Source organism: Siniperca chuatsi, linkage group LG10 (assembly GCF_020085105.1).
Source record: "Siniperca chuatsi isolate FFG_IHB_CAS linkage group LG10, ASM2008510v1, whole genome shotgun sequence".
Lineage (NCBI taxonomy): Eukaryota > Metazoa > Chordata > Actinopteri > Centrarchiformes > Sinipercidae > Siniperca > Siniperca chuatsi.
In genome coordinates, this window is record NC_058051.1 from 2135375 (window position 1) to 2154593 (window position 19219).

A 19219-nucleotide genomic window follows, 5' to 3' on the forward strand; every position below is an offset into this window, starting at 1 on the left:
TGACGAGGATGATGATGATGGTGGGGGGGGGGACACCGGTAAAGACTGATCAATGTCCACTCTGATGTGTATCCATCTCTCTTATATCTCACACACATGCACGGACACACTCATTCTCACACTCACAGTGTGCCATGTCCCTCCCACATGAGCCACTATCCACCTCCACCCAACAAAGCCACACACACACACACACACACACACACACACTTAATTCTTGCAATTGCCAGCAGGACTGTGCACTTCTGTGCAGGAATGGCCCCATGCAACAGTGTGTTTCCCACACAAAACGACCTTTCCTGGTCACCTTCAGACGTGCCTAAGCTTCATCCCTCTGCTCATCCTCATCCTCCACACATACATGGCAACAGGCGGAGGTCCTGATTAAAGCTGAGAAACTACTCAGTAGGCCACAGCAGGAGAAAGAGAGTGCAGCCTATGGTGCGCCACTTGCCCCTCCGCAAGGTTACCGGCCCGGACACCGCCGGCCTGCGCTGCCCAACTCACACCCACCCTGCGCCGGGCGACTTGTGAAGGTCCCTCCGGCCAGAGATCATTACCAGATCAAACCGTCATCCCCGCAGCTCAGCGCTGCAGGTGCGACGCGCCGTAACCGAGACAAACAACGCAATTGATGCCCAATATCCTGCAGCCCGGTACACAGGCTGCCAGCGGCCGGGAACGCCAGGAGGCAAGCGGCAGCCCCTCAGCCGCTGACAGGACACGAAGGGATGGATGGATGGATATGTATCATTAGCCCTGCACGCGCGCGCGCAAACACATTCACGCGCGCACACGCATACACACATACTCCCCTCATAATGTCACAGCGCTGTTCGCCATGGTATTATGGTATGTCCTACTGTATAGGCTTTTATTATAGCTGTGTAAGGCCTGTCAGAGAAATGCCACATTAGGCCCCGTCTCACATTCTGCAAGTCCGTTAAAATCCTCCCTACGTGCTACTAATGAGCGACACATCTTCCCCAATAAAAACTGCGCTCGGGCGCCCGGGGTAAATAACAGTCACGCACGCGGGCACGCACGGACTCACCGACTCACCGTGCAGGCCGAGCTCAAGGACATCAGCATCAGCGCGCGGGCGGGGAGGCAGAATCCCCGTTAATCTGTGTGTGCGTGGAGCGGAGAATGTCCCAAACCGGATGAGAGGATACAGGGGGGGCCGGGGCTGCGGCAGCTCCGGTTGCCTGGAGTCCGAAGGAGTGGAGGGATGAAAGACGACGACGGTGCTGATGAATATTCCGCTCCGCGCGGTCACCTGACGGTTGGTCGGCGGAGTTCTGCGGCGGTTGAGGAGAGAGAGAGCGCGAGAGAGAGCGCGCGAGAGAGAGAGCGAGAGAGAGAGAGAGAGAGAGAGAGAGAGAGAGAGAGAGAGAGAGAAAGGATGCGCCGGGTTGAGGGTTTAAACACCTCCGTTGTCGGGATGGCGGGGGGGCAGTCAGTGCGCCCGGACGAGGGCTAGATGCTCCCGGTGGTGAGGGCCGCTAATTTGACCGAATTCGGTTCACTGTTAAGGACACGGGGAGAAAAAGAGCAGAAAAAAAGAAAAGAAACGCCGCGGTGAGAGGAGACGCTCATGCGACATCTTTGGCGGAGGAGGAGGAGGAGGAGGAGGAGGAGGGGTTGAGCCGCTGCGAGAGCCCGCGCGCACAGGAGCTCGGTCGCAGCATCCGCGAGAAGAACCGAGCGAGTGCGAAGAGGGGGGGGGGCTGCTCTGCACGTCACCCCCCCACCACCACCACCTATTCGGCTGCGTGATGACGACACCAGACACACCGCAGTGTACGCGTTTAGTGTAGGCCATTCTCAGTCGGTATTTAGAGCCATCTTTTAAAATTACTAACACCGACATGCAGATGATGCGCAGCAGGACGTGCAGGTGACATGTTCTGCTCGTGCTTAGCGCTGTGCAGGGGTTTCCCCAGCAACCCACACGGCCCACACGTCATCAATTTGTAATGATTGTACTCTTCTTTAATAGTGTGCTGGTGCTCATCACATCTATCTGTTCATTCAGGGAGTTAACAAGCCCACAGTGAGCTAAAACTCCACTAGAACATTCAAAAACTTTACTTATTCTTCAAACACAAACTTCACACAACAAAATCCAAATCATGACCGACAGTGCAATTCATTTAAAGAACATCCATTCAAAAGGCCTAGACCACTGCAGAGCCCACTTCTTTCTAATCAAACAAACCCGTTTGGCACTAAGGGTTTGTGCATGAAGTATACTGTACTTCTAAAGAAAGTTGGATTTTCAAATTCAATTACAATTTCACCTCAGACGCCATTAGGGTTGTGTGGGCAGGAAAGAGGGGCAAATAAGCACTGGCACACCTTCTCCGAGTGAGCAGCTCTGCTTTGTTTAGCTTGGAAGAAGAAGAAAAGAAAAGAGCATGAAGAACAAAAAAAAAGGAAATGAAATAAGATTAAAAGATTTGTGACTGCAGTGAGGGGAAATTATGACTTTTTGATGATGCTTTGCTACATAAAAAAAAAAGAAAATGGACGCACACTGCCCACATTAGAATTTAGATACAGAATAAAAGAAAAATGCATGGGAAAAGTCTTGAAACAACTGCACTGTAAAACATCATGTAGGAACTTAGTGGAGTCAAGTCTTATTAATTTCAAGTGAATTCAACTGTTACTACAATTATTATTATTAGTCTTATTACCATTATTATCATTATTAATATTACTATTATTTTAATGTGGAATTTGCATTGTTCTACTGTGTGTCTCTCTCCCCTGGCTGTCGCTGCGTCTCTCCAGATGTTTTGGATCTGGATCTTGGTCCTGCAGGAGATTCAGCCTCTCCTCTTGTCTCTTCCTTTCTCCTCTCTGCGTGAACGGTGAGTCTTGAGCTTTGCCTCTTGTGAGTCTGTGCAGTCTGTCCTCTTCCAGGTCTCCGTGGAGGAGAGGAGGTCGTGTTTGAAGTTGCTGTAACGTTTGTCAGTGTGACCGAACTGTCGTTGATTCAACTTAAATTTAATACACTTCATTTCTCAAGATGATTACTCAAGTTCAGTTGGACATTTTCAGCTCAAAACAACTTTGAACTAATTATTCAAACCTAAGTTCAGTTAACTCACATTTTTAAGGCACTAGGGAAACTTACGTTTTTAAGTTGAACCAACTTGACTGGTTCATTGAAATGATTTACACTGTGTGCATAGTAAAACACTGTACAAGGAGGACCTCTAATTAAAATTCATCATCATTAAACACAGGGTGAAAGAACTCAGATCTTTTACTTAAAGGTTTTATTAATAACATTTTTATGTAGAGGAATTTTTTTTTTAAATAATACCTCCACGGAGGTTTTAGAAAGGTGCGGAATAAAAGTATCACTTTTCCTAAAAGAAACATATTATGATTGTGAATTAATCAAATTTTGTCGGGTCCAAAATGAATGTTATGTTTATCTCCGTGTGAGACGTCTGACGTTTGGTTTCCGGTTTCCGGTTCTAACACGGCTTCTGAGCCAATAGTATAAGGACTTTGGCATCACGTGGTATCTCTGCATCGTCAGCGAGCGTTGTTGCCTGTTAGTGTGGAAAAAACGGAAAGATGGCTGTGTTTGACGGTAAGCGCCCGCCTTCACTACGGTACCCATCCCAAGACCGGGCCGAACACTGCTTCAGCTTTTTCCCGTTGGAGTCAGCTGAAAGCGCTTCAAGGGCTGAAAAGACACACCGAGGTGGCCAGTTTTCTTCTCGACCGGTAAGCTAAAGCTATTGCTTGCTAGCTAGCTAACGTTGACGTTAGCTAACTGGGAATCTACACCGAAATCACTACGGCATATGTTTTCAAAATCAACAACAACTACCAACAGCCATAGTTCTTACAGCCTTAACTAATGTGTTGTCACTGGTTAGATTGTCAAAATTAGAAAAAATAACTTGAATTAAATAGCTTGAATCCCTGAGGAGCTACGTTAGCATTGATGACGGTTGCGTCCAGTTACCTAACGTTACAGTTCCCTCAAACAATGCATAACATTAAACCACACAACAGAACCTAAATCTATAGCTCATGCATAACTACATGTTGCAAAATGAATTTATTACTCTTTCACGAAAGATCCATCACTCGACATGACTGTCTGAGTCTCAGTCCACTCGACCATGAAATATGCAGGTTATTGAACGAACTGGCTTGGAGGGTGGGGTTGGAGTGCGACATCTAGTGGCTCAATGTTATCAATAGCACCTTTAGGGCCCTAGGGAAACACTGTACAAATACATGTACAGTAAAAGTCCTTCTTACAAAATCCTACTTAAGCAAAAGTACAGAAGTATTATCAGCAAAATGTATGTATCAAAAGTAAAAGTACATGTTATGTATGTATGTAACCCTGTAACTGATATATTATTATATATTACATGATTATATTGATATATATGTTATAATACTGATGCATCAATGTGTAAGCAGCATGGTGGAGGCGGAGCTAGGTTTAATTACTTTATATACAATTAGATAGTTCAGCCCAGTGGTTCCCAACTTGGGGTTAGGTCCCCTCCAAAGGGTCACAGGATAAATGTGCGGGGCCGTGAGATGATTAATGGTGGGAAATTGCAACATACATTTGTATTCCTTTTTTAGATCTCTCTCTAATTTTTGCTTTTTGTCCCAGCCATGTTCGTCACTTTTTAGTGTCCTCTGGAAACAGTTTCCGCTGTCGTCTGTGCTACTTGCAGCGTTGCTGTACTTGGTTGCGTTGGTCTGTATTTGCTGTGTTTTTTCTAATTGCTGTGCATGTGTTGTCAAATTGATGAAGATGTTTTCTTAAGTTGCAGTGCGTTGAGCTCTCAGTGCCACTGTATCTTTGGACCTGGAACAGTTATTTAAATGAAACAAAAACAGAAGTTTAGAGGGGAAATGTCTCTTTGGTGGAACTGCTAACAACTCACGGACATCTGAACCCCCCACTACACACTGCTTTTTTACAAGGGGTGACAACCCAAAAGGGTTGGGAGCCACTGGTTTAATCTTTGGCAATGTATTTTGACAGCATATCATACCGTTTGTGTTTTAATGGACAAATCTAAAAAGTAACTACTAACTATGTCGGTTAAATAAATGTATGGAGTTAAAAGCACAACATTTCCCTCTGCAATGTAGCGGAGTATAAAGAAGCATAAAATGGAAATACTCACGTAAAGTACAAGTACCTCAAATTTGTACTTAAGTACAGTACATGAGTACATGTACTTACTTTACTTTATGCACTTTATGCCTCCATGTTAACTTCTGGTAAGTCATAGTGACAAGTGAACTCTGTGAAGTGCAGTGCAAAACCTGCACATTTACTATACCTGGAGACACCGGGGGGCCCACTCAAAGAGCACTGGAGGATTGGGTCCCCACTTTGGGAACCGCTCGACTGACCCGCAGCTCTCGCGTCTGGGGGAAGAAACCCAGCGTTGGCCGGCGTGTTTAGAAGCAGCAGACCCTTCGTCTTCTGCTCTGTGCGACCAAACAAAGCAGAGGCCCAAGGCTCTGTCTGCTGTGCTGAAAACGAACACACCCTAGTGCTGAAGAGCAAAGAATCGTACGTTCATTTCATGCAGCCCTCAACACACACACACATACACCCCCCGCCACCCGCCACCCATCCTCATGCATGGCTATACCCAACTGGCTACTGTCAAAGCTTGTTATGCAGCGAGCCAGTGTGAGGAGAAATGTATTTATAGATGAATCAGATGAACTTATTAATAGATATCCTCTACACTGCAGGGAGATGGACCACAGACTTGCCCGTCAATGCAGGCACACACACACACACACACACATCTTGATAAAAAGCTCCTCTTATCTTTAACTGTTCCACACCATCTCCCAGAGGCACAATAAAAAAAAAAAAATCAAACATACTTTCTTCGCGGATGAGCACTAATCTGCTTTATTATTTCCACAAATATACACAAAAAAAAATGTCCTCCTTCTCCTTTCAAACACCTCATCTGGAAAAAAGTGGGATCTTCTAAGAATAGGAGTTCTGCCTGATTAGAGGCCAAGTCACATAAATGTTGTGCTGGGTGGAGGGACATTAAGCCTGCTTAAAACACTCCTTGTTAACTGGCATTATAAACTGGGCTAACACAAACTGAAGCTGCTTTCACACACCTGCCTTTTCCTCGATTGGAACTGCAACAACATCCATTCAAAATCAAATAAAATGTTCATATCCAGACCACTTAATTCAAGCCAATGGGAATATTAGCAAAATAAAACAGCCTATAGCCTATATCTATATATATATATATATATATATATATATATATATATATATATATATATATATATATATATATATATATATATTCTTTTTCTTTTTGCAGATAAACGGGTAATAACCTCATAACGTAACCAGGCTGTATGACATGACAGACTCATCTCTATCCATGATAAATATAAATCAAGTAACATAACCAAAATCTACAGTTACGATGACTAAAACTGTCAGACAGCAGCTTCTCTTACAAAAGTCGACGTCAACATGCTAACATTTTCACAATGGTATAGTGGTATAGCAGGTGTAATGTTTACCATGTTCACCTCATATTAGCACGCTGACATTTGCTAATTAGAACTAAACACAAGGTATAGCTGAGGCTGACAGGAACGTCATGAGTTTGCAGGTATTTGGTCATTTGGACAAATACTTTTTTTTTTCTGATGATGGCGATAGATGAAAAGTCAGGAGGTCACCAAAGTTATTTCAGTTCATCCTGAGGGGAATATGAATGTCTGTACAAAACGTCATGACAATACATCCAATACTTCACTAAAAGCCAAAAATGTGAACCTCATGGAGGCGCTAGCAGAAAAATTAGGGGATCGCCATAGTCAGTAGGATACATTATCTGGGAACCGTGAATGTCTGTAGCAAATATTGTGCCATCTAGTAGATGTTGAGATATTTGACAGGATAAGTGAAAACTTTGATCTGCTGGTGGTGTCGTGTGATCTTTAAAGTCATTGGGATTCATCCTCTGGGCACCATGAATGTCTGTACAAAATCCCATGGCAATCCTCCGACCTATCAACCGTCAGACAGACATCCCATCCCTAGAGCCACGCTGCCAGCATGGCTGAAAAAGCCCTAGCAACCTTGTGTAGTCGGATAGTGATAGGACCTGACATCCCTAAACGTAATGACCAGTAATGAGTACAACATGAATGCCTTCTGCCCAGTAAATAGTTCACATTGTCACCAGAAACAATGATGAGTCCTTCTGGGTTATCAGCTGAATCAGAGATGGGATTCAAACGCAGGTGGTGAACAATAAGATCTGAAAGTCCAGCAGTACATAGTAGATCAGATACAAAGTGCATAGAGAATGATGATCATCCCCACTGTAAGCACCATCCACAGGTACAATATACATACATCTCAGATCTGACATTGAGTTAAGCAGGTATTATGCTTATTGTTAAGATCACCAAAAGATCTGACTCCTTCCCCGCCCACCAGGTCATCGAGAATCTGTACGCCTGAACTGACCCATCTCTCCCAAAAGACTGTACAGAACTCAGCTGCTCCTGTAAACCAGGACCCAGAGGTTCGACCACATCACACCTGTTTCAGCCTCTTTACATCGGAACTGAGCCTAGAACCTTTTAATCCCTTATGAGCCTTTACGTAGTTTGAGATCTTCGGGCAGGGGTCTCCTGTCTGTTCCTGAGTCCAGGATGGAAACTAAGGGGGACAGAGCTTTTGCCATCAGGGCCCCGAGGCTCTGGAACAACCTGCCCGAAGACATTAGGCTGTCTGAGTCAGCGTCTTCGTTTAAGTCTCTTCTCAAAATGCATTTTTATCAGAAAGCATATTCTGATTTTACCTGAGCTGTTTATTTTATTGCTTTTGTGAATTTAATTTATTATATATTTTATCATTCACTGTGGTATTTTATTTCTCTCTTTGTGAAGCACTTTGTACTTTGTTTTGATAAGTGCTCTATAAATTTTTATTTAATAAAGTTTTATTATTATAATGAATTATTATTATTATTATTTAAGAAAGTCGTCCCATCTATTAGCAATTTCTTGTTACCCAGTACAGAGGCCCTACAGTGATAAATGGATTTGACCTTGTTATTTAACGTGCCATCCTCCCTGTGTAGTTAAATACACAATCACTACTACCAAAAACATTTTATTTAAAAATTGTATAGAACAGGCCTGCAGGATGTTCATCAGATTAATTTCCTTTATTATGAGACGTCACATGTTCTAGATAGCAGATATCCGATGGAATCAAAAACCATCCTGTGATTATGTTTGTTTGCTTTCATATTACATATGTGTAGCAAATATGTAACTACATAGCTGTCCTAAGACCTGTTTGCCTCTGAGGGCCAGGGGTTGTGTACCCTGTGATTGTGTGTGGACATAGAGGATATCATGAAGATAAACTAAAAACTTTATTTAGACATCAGCACAACGGCTGCTTTACTTTCATCTCAAGCCAAGGACGTGGATCTCCCTGTGTATAATGTTCTCTCCAAAGAAGCCAATCAGAGTGAAGCTTTTCTCATGGTGCCAGTCCTGCTACTCCTAAATTACATCACTATCGAACTCAGTCAAGCTGCCATCACTGCAGTGTTCAGGGTGCAGAGCTCAGTGCTGGTGATGTAAAGATGGCAAAGGTTGATTCTGAGCCCAGCAGGCCTCCCATGCTGCTATACCAGACTTTACAGCTTTAATGTTAAAGAGTAACTTAACAGCACCTGAAATTCTAGTTTTTTCCTCACCTTGCAGCAGTGACGTAGCAGTGTACTCCAGAGTGTGTCAGTGATGTCACAGTGATGTCACTGTGACATCACTGCTTGGTGTGGTTACAAGTGCAACAGAGCGCGCTTCTGACCACGGCCAACAGTGATGCCGGGTGTGGTTAAGTTACTCTTTAAATTTGATCAGGTGCTTTAGGAGATGTGTGGATATAACTCAACTGTGTCTAAAAACTCTTTTCCTTGTTACTTAAGACAATAAACTCACAGGTGTTTAAACGAAGTATGCACACTTCCAGCTGGTTTGAGTTAGCCAACATGTTTGTTTCCCAGAAAACTGACTTTCTAGTACCCAAACTTAGCATGCCCAGGCTGCAGAGACCCAGACTTTTCCTTCAACTGTCTTTAAATTCGGTAACATTCTGCATTTCCTGGGGACATATACTGGCCCTAAAAACATATTTTCTCAATCGCTTCTTCAAATGTGTGATGGGTTCCAAAGTTTTCTGCCAAAGTAAGAACCATTTTTGTTATTTCACGTGAACATTTTCTGTGATTGTGTTTTTGTCCTTTGTGTTTGGGCTCAGTTGTCTCATATGTCCGTCAGAGTTTAATAACTTTTGAATTGAAATGTGGTGACAGTTGTGGGGTTGTTTGTTCGTGTTGCCAGGCCACTGTCAATCAGATCTGATCAAACCACACCCACACAGTCCTGATGAAGCAGATTAGCAGAGTCTTTAGCCATGCTAGCTGCATGGCCCTAGGGATGGCAATGCCAGTCCACCACTTTGGTGCAAATATCTCAACAACTGTTGGATGGATTGTCATTAAATTTGATACAGACATTCATGTTCCTCAGGATGAATTGTAATCACTTTGGTGATCCCTTAACTTTTAGTCTAGCTCCATTATCAGGGCAAAATGTTTGTCTGTCCAACACTTTGGTTTATGACCAAAAACCCGCAAAACCGATGACATTCCCATCAGCCTCAGCTGTACTTTGTCTTTACTGCTATTTAGCATGCTAACGCTCCTAACTAAGATGGTGAACATGGTAAACATTAGTATATTAGCATGCTGACGTTAGCATTCGGCTCAAAGCACTGCTATCCTATGTACAGCTTCACAGGGCCGCTAGCATGGCTGTAGACTCTTGTTGAGTCTTAAACTCTTAATAAATATTAACCTAACTAAAGATGTTTTTTCGGAACTTTCCTGAGTTTAACTTATATAATATCTATTGTTAAAGAGATTTAGAGATTTTAAACCAAGTTTTCAGGGGCTTTAACGTCTCCAACGTCAACTCTAACAGTCAGTGTTTGTATTATGTTGCCGTTAAGAAAAGGTGCATCATGAAAGGTCTTGATAGACTTTTGACTGATGGTTTGACGGCTTTGTCTGTCTGCTGACCCATCCATCTTTTCATTTCACTGTTTACATGGACAATGAATCATGTAGACTGCTCTTTTTGCTCCAGACTTGATAATAAGACCGTGCACACACACACACACACACACACACACACACACACACACACACACAAACTTGCTCTCTTAAATCTATTGTCTATGCATTAGGCATTTAGAGTGTTTAGGGGCGCTTGGTTGATGTCTAATAGGTCTGAGGCTGAAGGCTGCACAGCTTTTATCAGTTCAAGGGCACTCAGCTCCTAGACTGCAGGCCTGATGTAGCAATAACATCCCAAACTGTCATTTTGATATAAACGCACGTGCACACGGAGACGCACACACACACACACACACAGCTGGTCGTGTGTGTGACCCTCTGACTTCCCCTCAAGCCCAGAGCAAAGGCTGAAGTGATGTGTAAGCAGATCATAAGCACACAGCGGAGAGAGGAGGCAATCAGAGCGGGCTGGAGAGTGTTGAAGTGTGATACAAAGATAAACTCCCCTCCTTCACTTGCCATTTTACCTCTTCACCTCTTTTTCCTCATCGCCCCCCCCTTCCATCCCCTACAATCCCCTCTTCTTACCCCCTCCACCTCTCATCTATCCACGTCGCTCTCTTTTTCCCAACTCCGTCCCTCCGTACTCCTTCCCATCTGATGGTTAATTCATGAAGTCTGGCTGAACATGCGCCCTCTCCATTATTAATATAACATTAGGGAGACAGAGGGGAGAGGAGAGAAAGGGAGAAGGGGGAGGAGACACAGATGAGGAGAGTGGAAAGATGTGGGAGACAGAGGGTGAGAAGAAGACAAGTAATTAGGGACAGGGTGAGAGAGGGAGACAGGGAGATGGAGGGCAAAAGAGGTGGAGAGAGGATGACAGGAAGGGAGCAAATGAAGAGCAGCTCAGAGAAAGACAGCCAGATTTTCCCCCAGCAGCTACATGAGGGAGGGGAAAACTGGAGTTAGAGGAGAGTGACAGATGAGAAGGGAGAGAAAGTGTCAGGAAGAGGAATACTGTATGACATGCGATGCTATCGGGATGCACGCAATGTCTCCTGTCCCGTGAAGAGAGGCAGAATGCATGAGGAGGAGAGCAAGAAGGGAGGGAGGAAAAGACAGAAAGAGACACTCAGATGTGTCAGTGTTGATCATGTGACTACTCCTTTATCCTGGACACACACACACACACACACACACACACTCTTGAGACAGGCATACCTGATTTTACAAGATAAATACAAAAAGGTAAGTAAGCCAAAACACTCCTCTTCTAAAAATAAAGTCTGAGAAGCTTTGTACTGTAAAGAGGAGGACATTAAAGCAACCTTTAACAGTATTCACAATATCTTAGCAGACAGACATTACAAGTCAAACATTTTTTCGACGATAACCAGCAGTGATGGCTGAGTTTTCACCACTCATACAGCTGGCAGGGTTACATATCGTTGTTTCTTTACATTCCCCCCCAAACATTCTGACTATTAAAAAATCAGGACATGGTGTCCTCAAGTCACCACAACACTCACTTTGTTTTCACACTCCACTCAGGCAAATCATATTACAAAGTCAGGGCTACCTCTCGGCTATCTGGGCTTTTAGCCCTGGGCTGTCTCACTGTCTCACACTGGTGTGTTCACAGATGGGCTCATTTTGTCTACAAGTGAACCTCAGACGGATTCTACATTTCTTACACATCTTACTGTCAATAAATTCCACGAAGAGACCACAAACAACAATGTGGTTTTTTATAACCATTGTATTTATTTTGTTTTGGATCTATGTCAGACGTACAAAAACATGGTCAAAAGACAAGAAAAAAACATGTACAGTATGTACACACATTAGCAAAATTACAAAAAGAAATAAGCATAAGCAGTAGGCGATATGGGGGGGGGGTTAACCTTGCATCCCCCCTCTCCATCCCCTAGTAGCAGAGAGAGTGCAGGGGCAGAGGGGATGTTTAGATACAAGATAATTTATTGATCATTTTACAACATAGGGTTGTATAATGAGATTTTGATTGTTTCCTGTATGCTACTCAAATGTTATGTACAAAAATGATGTACAGTAGATTAGTGAATATATATATATATATATATATATATGAATCATAGGAGTAAGAAAGTAATAATGATTAGAGGATTGATATTTGGTGATTACCATAAAGATGGTCTTTCCTTTTTTTACCCAAAGGAGAGAGAGATGGTTTAGCTAAAGAGTTATGCTTTGTTTTAGCTATACAATGTCTTACTTGTGACTTAAATAAATAAATAAATAAATCTACCAACAATGTGTTAGTCTGTCTCTCAATTCTTTCACACTTTCCCAGCCCGTCTGTGACTCTTGACAAAGTTTTTAACAAACGTTACTCAAACTAGTGCAAAATAGTGCATTTGTTGGGGACTATTTTCAGCAGCGGATTAATCCACATGTGGTGCTGTAGTGAGTATTTGGAGCAGCAGGACGGTGTGTGTGTGTGTGGGATTGAGTCAAAATAAACTACAGTGTGTGTGTTCATGATAATGAAGGAACATGTGTGGCTCACAGATGTGTTTTTAATAGTTTTTGGACAACAATGGAGCTCTGTGGCTCAGAGGAAGAAGATATATCATGCTTTGATACACAGACTACACTAAGTATTGTCAATTCATTGTTGGGTTTGGTCTTTTCATGGGATTTACTGACAAGAAGAAAATATAGAATATCACCAGACATATCCTTGAAACAGGATAGGGCAGGGTCTGTTCATTTCGAACAATACACAGTCAAAATTCAAACAATGTTAATTTTAACAGCAGAAACATCAGTCTAAAACATACAGCACATAACGTCCCCACATGTTTTTCATCTGCTTGGTCCTTCGCCAAAAATGACAAACTGTCTTTTAACTAATTCATGAAAAGATCTCTGGTTATGGGAGCACTGCAAAAACACACAAGACAAGGCTTAATAAACCAAGAGGCACTTGAGCTGCCAGATAGCCCACTATAATCACCATGATACTGTATATTAACACTTACGATGAATCGGTCATTAAGCCAATTAATCCACATGTGAATATACTTTTTATATAATAATATGCAATGTCAAGATGAGTTCTTAAAAAGTAAAGACATACAGAAAATCCAATTTTTCTTGTTAATGTGCAGATTTATGCAGCAAGGTGGTCTGGATTCTAATCAGACAATCAACACGTAACCTCAGCTATGGATTTATTATTGTCTAGTATTATCCTAATGCAGAAATGTGTTGGGATAATGCCATTCAATAACAAATATCTTACTGAACTCACCATTCCCATGCATTTTTACGGATTTGTTGGAATTATTGACTGAATTATTTCTAACGACTGGCTGATGAACTTCAGATTTTCCCACCAAATCCATACCGTGGTATTTGTAGTTAAAACGTGTGGAGTGTGAAGAGACTTCTGGTGCTGAGGGCTGGGATGTTTTTGAAAAAACCTGGTGCTGACGATATATTCCAGAGCACATCAGTATTCTGCAGGACTGAGAGATCAGAGACCAGAAAGCAAGAAATGTCTCCCCAGGGTGGCAGGAATCGGTAGTGCAGGTGTGTTTTTGTCACAGCTCACAGATTAACTGGGGCAATACAAAGTGTTCCTCTCTTTCACACAAACACACACATGTACACAAACGCACCTGAACCCCAACACTTACATGCAGAGAATAACTAATACACACACACACACACACACACACACACACACACACACACACACACACACACACACACACACACACAGACATACACAGACATACAAAACAACTCTCATGTGTCTCCCATGTGCGGTGGGTCCTGTAGGTGTGTCCTTCAGATACACTTGGCCTCCATGTCGTAGAGTTGAAGAAGGTCCGAGATCACAGCATCGATGTCTGCTTTGGTCACGTCCTCACACAGCACCTACACACACAAACACACAACCCAGACTTCAGCTCCACACCTGGCCTGAATAAACAGCGGACATCAAAGGTCCACACACCATCTCAAATGACCCAGATTTCCTTGCCTTGAGGACTGAAGTGGAACACCATAACAAACCCTGACTTTCCATTTGCATTTGGATATAGTGACTTACAAAATCAAAGCTGTAATGAAAGGGACCTCATTTGGAAAATTGTTTGACAATGGAAAACTATAATTGCCACCACCCTTCAATTAATACTTAACACTTACAATTGGCACTTCTGCTTTGAAGACTGGCTGGGGCTGGATGGTCAGGTGGTAATGTCACTTTGGTTAAAGTGCACAACGGTACAAAGCTGCACGGTTGCTGTTGGCACGACCCTAAGAGCAGGGCACACCTGTGCAAGGCTACAGCTACTGTATGTGTCCGTCATACTGTAAAAGTACCCTTATTTGAATACTGCACGCGCATTAATTTCCACTCAGTGTGAGATAGGATCCCAGCAGGATGTCACAGTCAAGAGTTTCTTCTATTTCTTTGGTACCAAGTAGCTCCAGTGAAAACAGTTTGCAGCGAGGTCTGTGGATTATCCAGAATTAACTGGTTGAAAGTAGGCTCAGTCGTTTCTCTGTTTTGGTTTATCAGTGGGCATAAAACATCTAAAAACAATCCTAACTGAGACTGGGCGATGACAGCATTAATGGGGACATTGGTCCTGAAAACAGACCGAAGATCGAAAACTAACTTTGTGTTCTCTTGCAACTTTTGATAAATATTATAAAAATGTTTCGGTAGTATAAACGTGAAGTACCTGGTTCATAAATGTGCTTTCAGACAGCAAACCATTGCCGCTGCCTCCTCCATTGTTTCAGGCGGCAGCGGCAAGGGGAAGGAGGGCTGCTCTCGAGAACGCACACAGCTGTCGGCCGCTGCATTTGGAGTTTATGATGGTTCAACTTGCCGCAACGGCTCGTTGCGTGACCATGGCAACCACAGAAACCACAGAGAGGTAAACGATACAGGACCTGCTTTTACTGTATTTTACGGAGTTCCCTGAACGTTTCACTTCTTCAACAGCAGAAAACAGACAGATCAATGAAGAGAAACGGCAGCAACATCAGCTTCAAAGTCCAATTGTCTGCTCTGGGCAGGGTCCAAAATTAGCACCCGCCAAATGAGAGTAAAAATCTACACTGGCGAATAAAATAAATAGCCTAGCCTGTTTTTTTTGTTTTTTTTTTACCAGAAAGATGGGTCTGGGACAATAAACGTTTATGATACTAGTTAGCAAAAGCTGCCATAATAATCGTCATATTGCTAACCCTTTCCTCTATTTTAAAGCTACAACCCGCTCTATTTATTCTATACCAGGTGGATGGCAGCAGCCTGTGGTGTACAGGCCGGTAGGAAGGCTGGGAGGGTCGCGGTGGAGTTGCTCCCTGCCACACACTACGTCTTGGTGTCTCAATGCTCTTCAAATGATTGATTAACTGCTTTCATCTCTTACACTTCAACTGACAGTTCTACTGCTTTCAGTGCTTACTCATCAAATTGCATTTCTGACATTTCTACATTGTACATTTACTGAGTGAATATTGGAATTACATTCACGAGGGAGCCGGAGACATGACTCAAAATGAATGGTAATGTTGCTCCATATCTACTGGATGTGCCAACACGTTTGCCATAACTTTATATGAGGTGATAATATGTCACGTTTTATACTTGACTTAATAAACTCACATTCATACATAGCTTGCTCACACACAGGGTTTTTTAGCAGTCTTTTCCCTTCAGTCTGTAATTATTAACACTTTGCAGCGAACACACACCTGCCACCACTCTTTCTCCCCGGCAGGCACCTCCACTCCGTAGCTGTTTAGAGCCAGGTACAGCGTTGCTATGGCTATGTGTTGGGGTGTGTGGTGGATGCACATGGCTCCGTGGTAACAGTCTCTAAGCAACGCCCAGGAAGTCTCAGCGATGGGGGTTCGAGACCAAGCGTGGCGGTTCACGAGCGACTTCACAGACAACAGGTAGTGGAGTAAATACTAGAGCGAAAGAGACAGAGAGAAAAAATACAATATAATCCTGTACATTATTCAATTCAATTTTATTTACATAGCGCCAATTCATAACAGAAGTTATCTCATTGCACTTTTCCTATAGAGCAGGTCTAGACCGAACTCTTTATAATATTAAATACAGAGACCCAACAAATCCCACCATGAGCAAGCATTTGGCGACAGCGGCAAGGAAAAACTTCCTTTAACAGGCAGAAACCTCGGGCAGAACCAGATTCAAAGGTGGGCGGCCATCCGCTGCCATGTTATGCATTCTATATTTGAATCCAACAGCAATTCAATTTGTTTGTTTTAGTTTAGGCAACAAATGAATAATGTATAAGAGTGATCAGCCAATCACAGGTAAGTAAAGTCCTTTTGATGGACTTTTCTGTCACTTGTACTAGACACTTTGAACCTTGAGTGACTTACAATTTCTGGATCACTGAATGCAAGTAATAAAATAAAGAAATCAGAAAAGCTAAAAGATTTGGGATCAGCCAAGGAAAGTGATACAGCGTTTTAAACGAATATGTGAAAACACTTCTTCGACCCAGCTCGTACAGCGACTGTACACACAAACACATTTGGACAACCATGACAACATCAGACAGTAACAGCGACAGACAAGGAGGCTCAACACTAAATAAGGGCGACAGGAATACGCGCAGGTGCACAAACACACGCATGCACACACACCTACCTTGTGAGGGTGTTCAAAGGAGACGTGGAAGTTGAGCTGTCGGAGGATGAGGAGCTCACACTGCACCACGCTGTCCCTCAGGTCCCAGAACTCCTTGTCACATTCTAGAGGAGCGCTGCCACTGTTGAAATACCTGCGAGGGAGGAACGGAAGGAGAGAGGGGACGTGGGAGGGAGGCGGGGAGCATTCAAGGTGACCACTTTGAACAGCGATGAGCAAAGAAAATGTCCTGCTGTAAAACACTCAACTCACAATTCTGAGTATTCTGAGGCACTTCGGTTGAAGTGAGCCGCATTTAACTTATTGTCAGGTCTGAATAAAATCACACTGTCGACCTTTTTTTGGCCAATTTGACTTATTAGCAGCTAAATCAAACCATTGCAGACACATCTGATGACACACGCTGATGAGTTAACTGTAATTAACTGTGTTCATAAACAGTTTGCTGAGATTACCTCAAGTATTTTTGCTCTCAGCAGTATGATTTAAATGCGGCCACAGCACAGTGTATACTCCATCTTCGACCAAGCGTTTTACCTGTGGCTTACGTTGATGATGTCACGCGTCCTGATGTGCTGCTCCTCCACTTTGCCAGCCAGGTACACACAGCTCATGGCCACCAGGTAGGGTTCATACGCTCGCAAGCTGACACGTTCAAAGAAACGGTGGTACAACACACACGCTGTGGTCACGGGCACCGAGCGCATACCCAGCTTCACCCCTGAGCAAGGAAGGAGGAAGCAGTAGCCAACTCTTTAAGGGTACACTCATTTCAAAAATCAAATTTGGCGTTTCATCATCATCGACTCATCGATTCATTTACACATATTCATGTATTGCCATCTATTGTAATCTATAGCAGATCTATACATTTATTTAGTTAGCTTGACTATGGCCTGAGAATCACTCTGAATTGCCATTTCATTTCACTTTACTATTCCTTTGAATCACTGAGACAAATCTGTGCAGCAATGCAGAGTTCTGGACCCAGGCTAGTATCACAATGGCTCAAAATGTGAGTGAATTGAATAAGTGCTGAGTGGTGGATCAGATGAGTGGTGAATTTAATAACATAACTAAATAATTAAGAAAATGAAGCATACATTAAATTGGTAAATTCTGTATTCTCTATAAGACGTAGAGGAACATTTCAGGGCAATGGCTGATTAGTATTTCTTCATTTCCAGCAGCACACCATGTATCTCAGCATTACAGAAGCCCATTTCCACCGGGACAAGAAAAACAATTAAATGATAAAAAAGAAAATACACTTACTAATTTAAAATGGGATGAGATGGTAAGTCATAATTCTGCCATAATAAGTCGGACGTACTATTTTGACTTAGTAACTCAGAATTTTACTATGATTATTTACTATTTTGCCCGAGCAGATGAATTGTTCTCACACACACACACACACACACACACACACACACACACACACACACACACACACACACACACGGTTACCTGTCTCCATAATGAAGCGACAGACGCGAAAGTGTGTTTTAATGTCCCGGGCAGGGTCAGACTCTGCATCCCCGCCGGAGTCTCTCCTGCCCGCCAGCCACTGCGATCCGTCTTGGGTGGCAGGTAAACGAGAGGACGGACCCTCCATGGATCCCGGACCATCAGCAGGAGTATCTGACGTTGTCTAGTACAAGAAACACTGTTTACAAGAAGGCGACTGGTTAGTTAGCGCATTGAGTTTAACTGTAACTCAATGTAAAGTCGCACACCCGGGGCTGCAACATTAAGCTGCGGCAGTGTCCGTGTATGTTCCTAATTTAGAAAACAAACGGAACTCTAAAGTGCTAAATTAGCTTCAGTGTAATTTGTTGCTAGCATACATCCACGGTTCCTAGCCACGCTGGTTACCGGAAGAGGAATAGCTGGACTTCCGGTCAAGAATTCCACAATAAATGTCGTTTGAGAGGATAATTGAGCGGTCATAGTAACTTTTGGGTTACTTTGTGTAATATGCAAAAACACATTCAAATAGAAACTGTGCGTAGGGAAATGAAAGCATACTTAAATACAATCTCTAAACACGACATGCTTTCCTTAGCAAAGTCGGTCCTTATCAAATTAACCTACCACAAAAAGCTTCCGGTTACATCTTCCAAAGTGAAAGTCTTCTTACCCGGGACAAAGCGCAAATACACGGCAATAAAAGCAATCGATCATTAATAATTTATGAAAAACACAGATTCAAATTGGCATTTGAACAGCATGTATCCACAAATACAGTCCACAAAGTTATTCATCAGTTGCGCTTTTTTTTCTTAAACTGATATTTTCGTGTTTATGCACCCCGTGTCCGGTGTGGAGCCTAGTTATTTTC

The 19219-nt window shown here is 43.0% G+C and overlaps 2 protein-coding genes across 2 annotated transcripts in view; both read right to left on the minus strand.

The window, feature by feature from the left end:
- atp2b3b (ATPase plasma membrane Ca2+ transporting 3b) overlaps window positions 1-1682 on the minus strand; it is a 52900-nt gene extending 51218 nt beyond the window's left edge. The window contains 1 exon segment of the mRNA XM_044211289.1: window positions 1063-1682. The gene's annotated coding sequence lies outside the window, so the exon portion shown is untranslated.
- A 10237-nt stretch (window positions 1683-11919) lies between these two features.
- On the minus strand, window positions 11920-18774 carry ccnq (cyclin Q). Its single transcript, XM_044211141.1, has 5 exons — window positions 18346-18774; window positions 17413-17596; window positions 16876-17008; window positions 15942-16160; window positions 11920-14105 (listed from the first exon to the last, which is right to left on the minus strand). The coding sequence occupies exons 1-5, from the start codon at window positions 18491-18493 to the stop codon at window positions 14016-14018; spliced, it is 774 nt and encodes a 257-aa protein (XP_044067076.1). The 5' UTR covers window positions 18494-18774; the 3' UTR covers window positions 11920-14015.
- Between the last annotated feature and the right edge of the window lie 445 nt (window positions 18775-19219).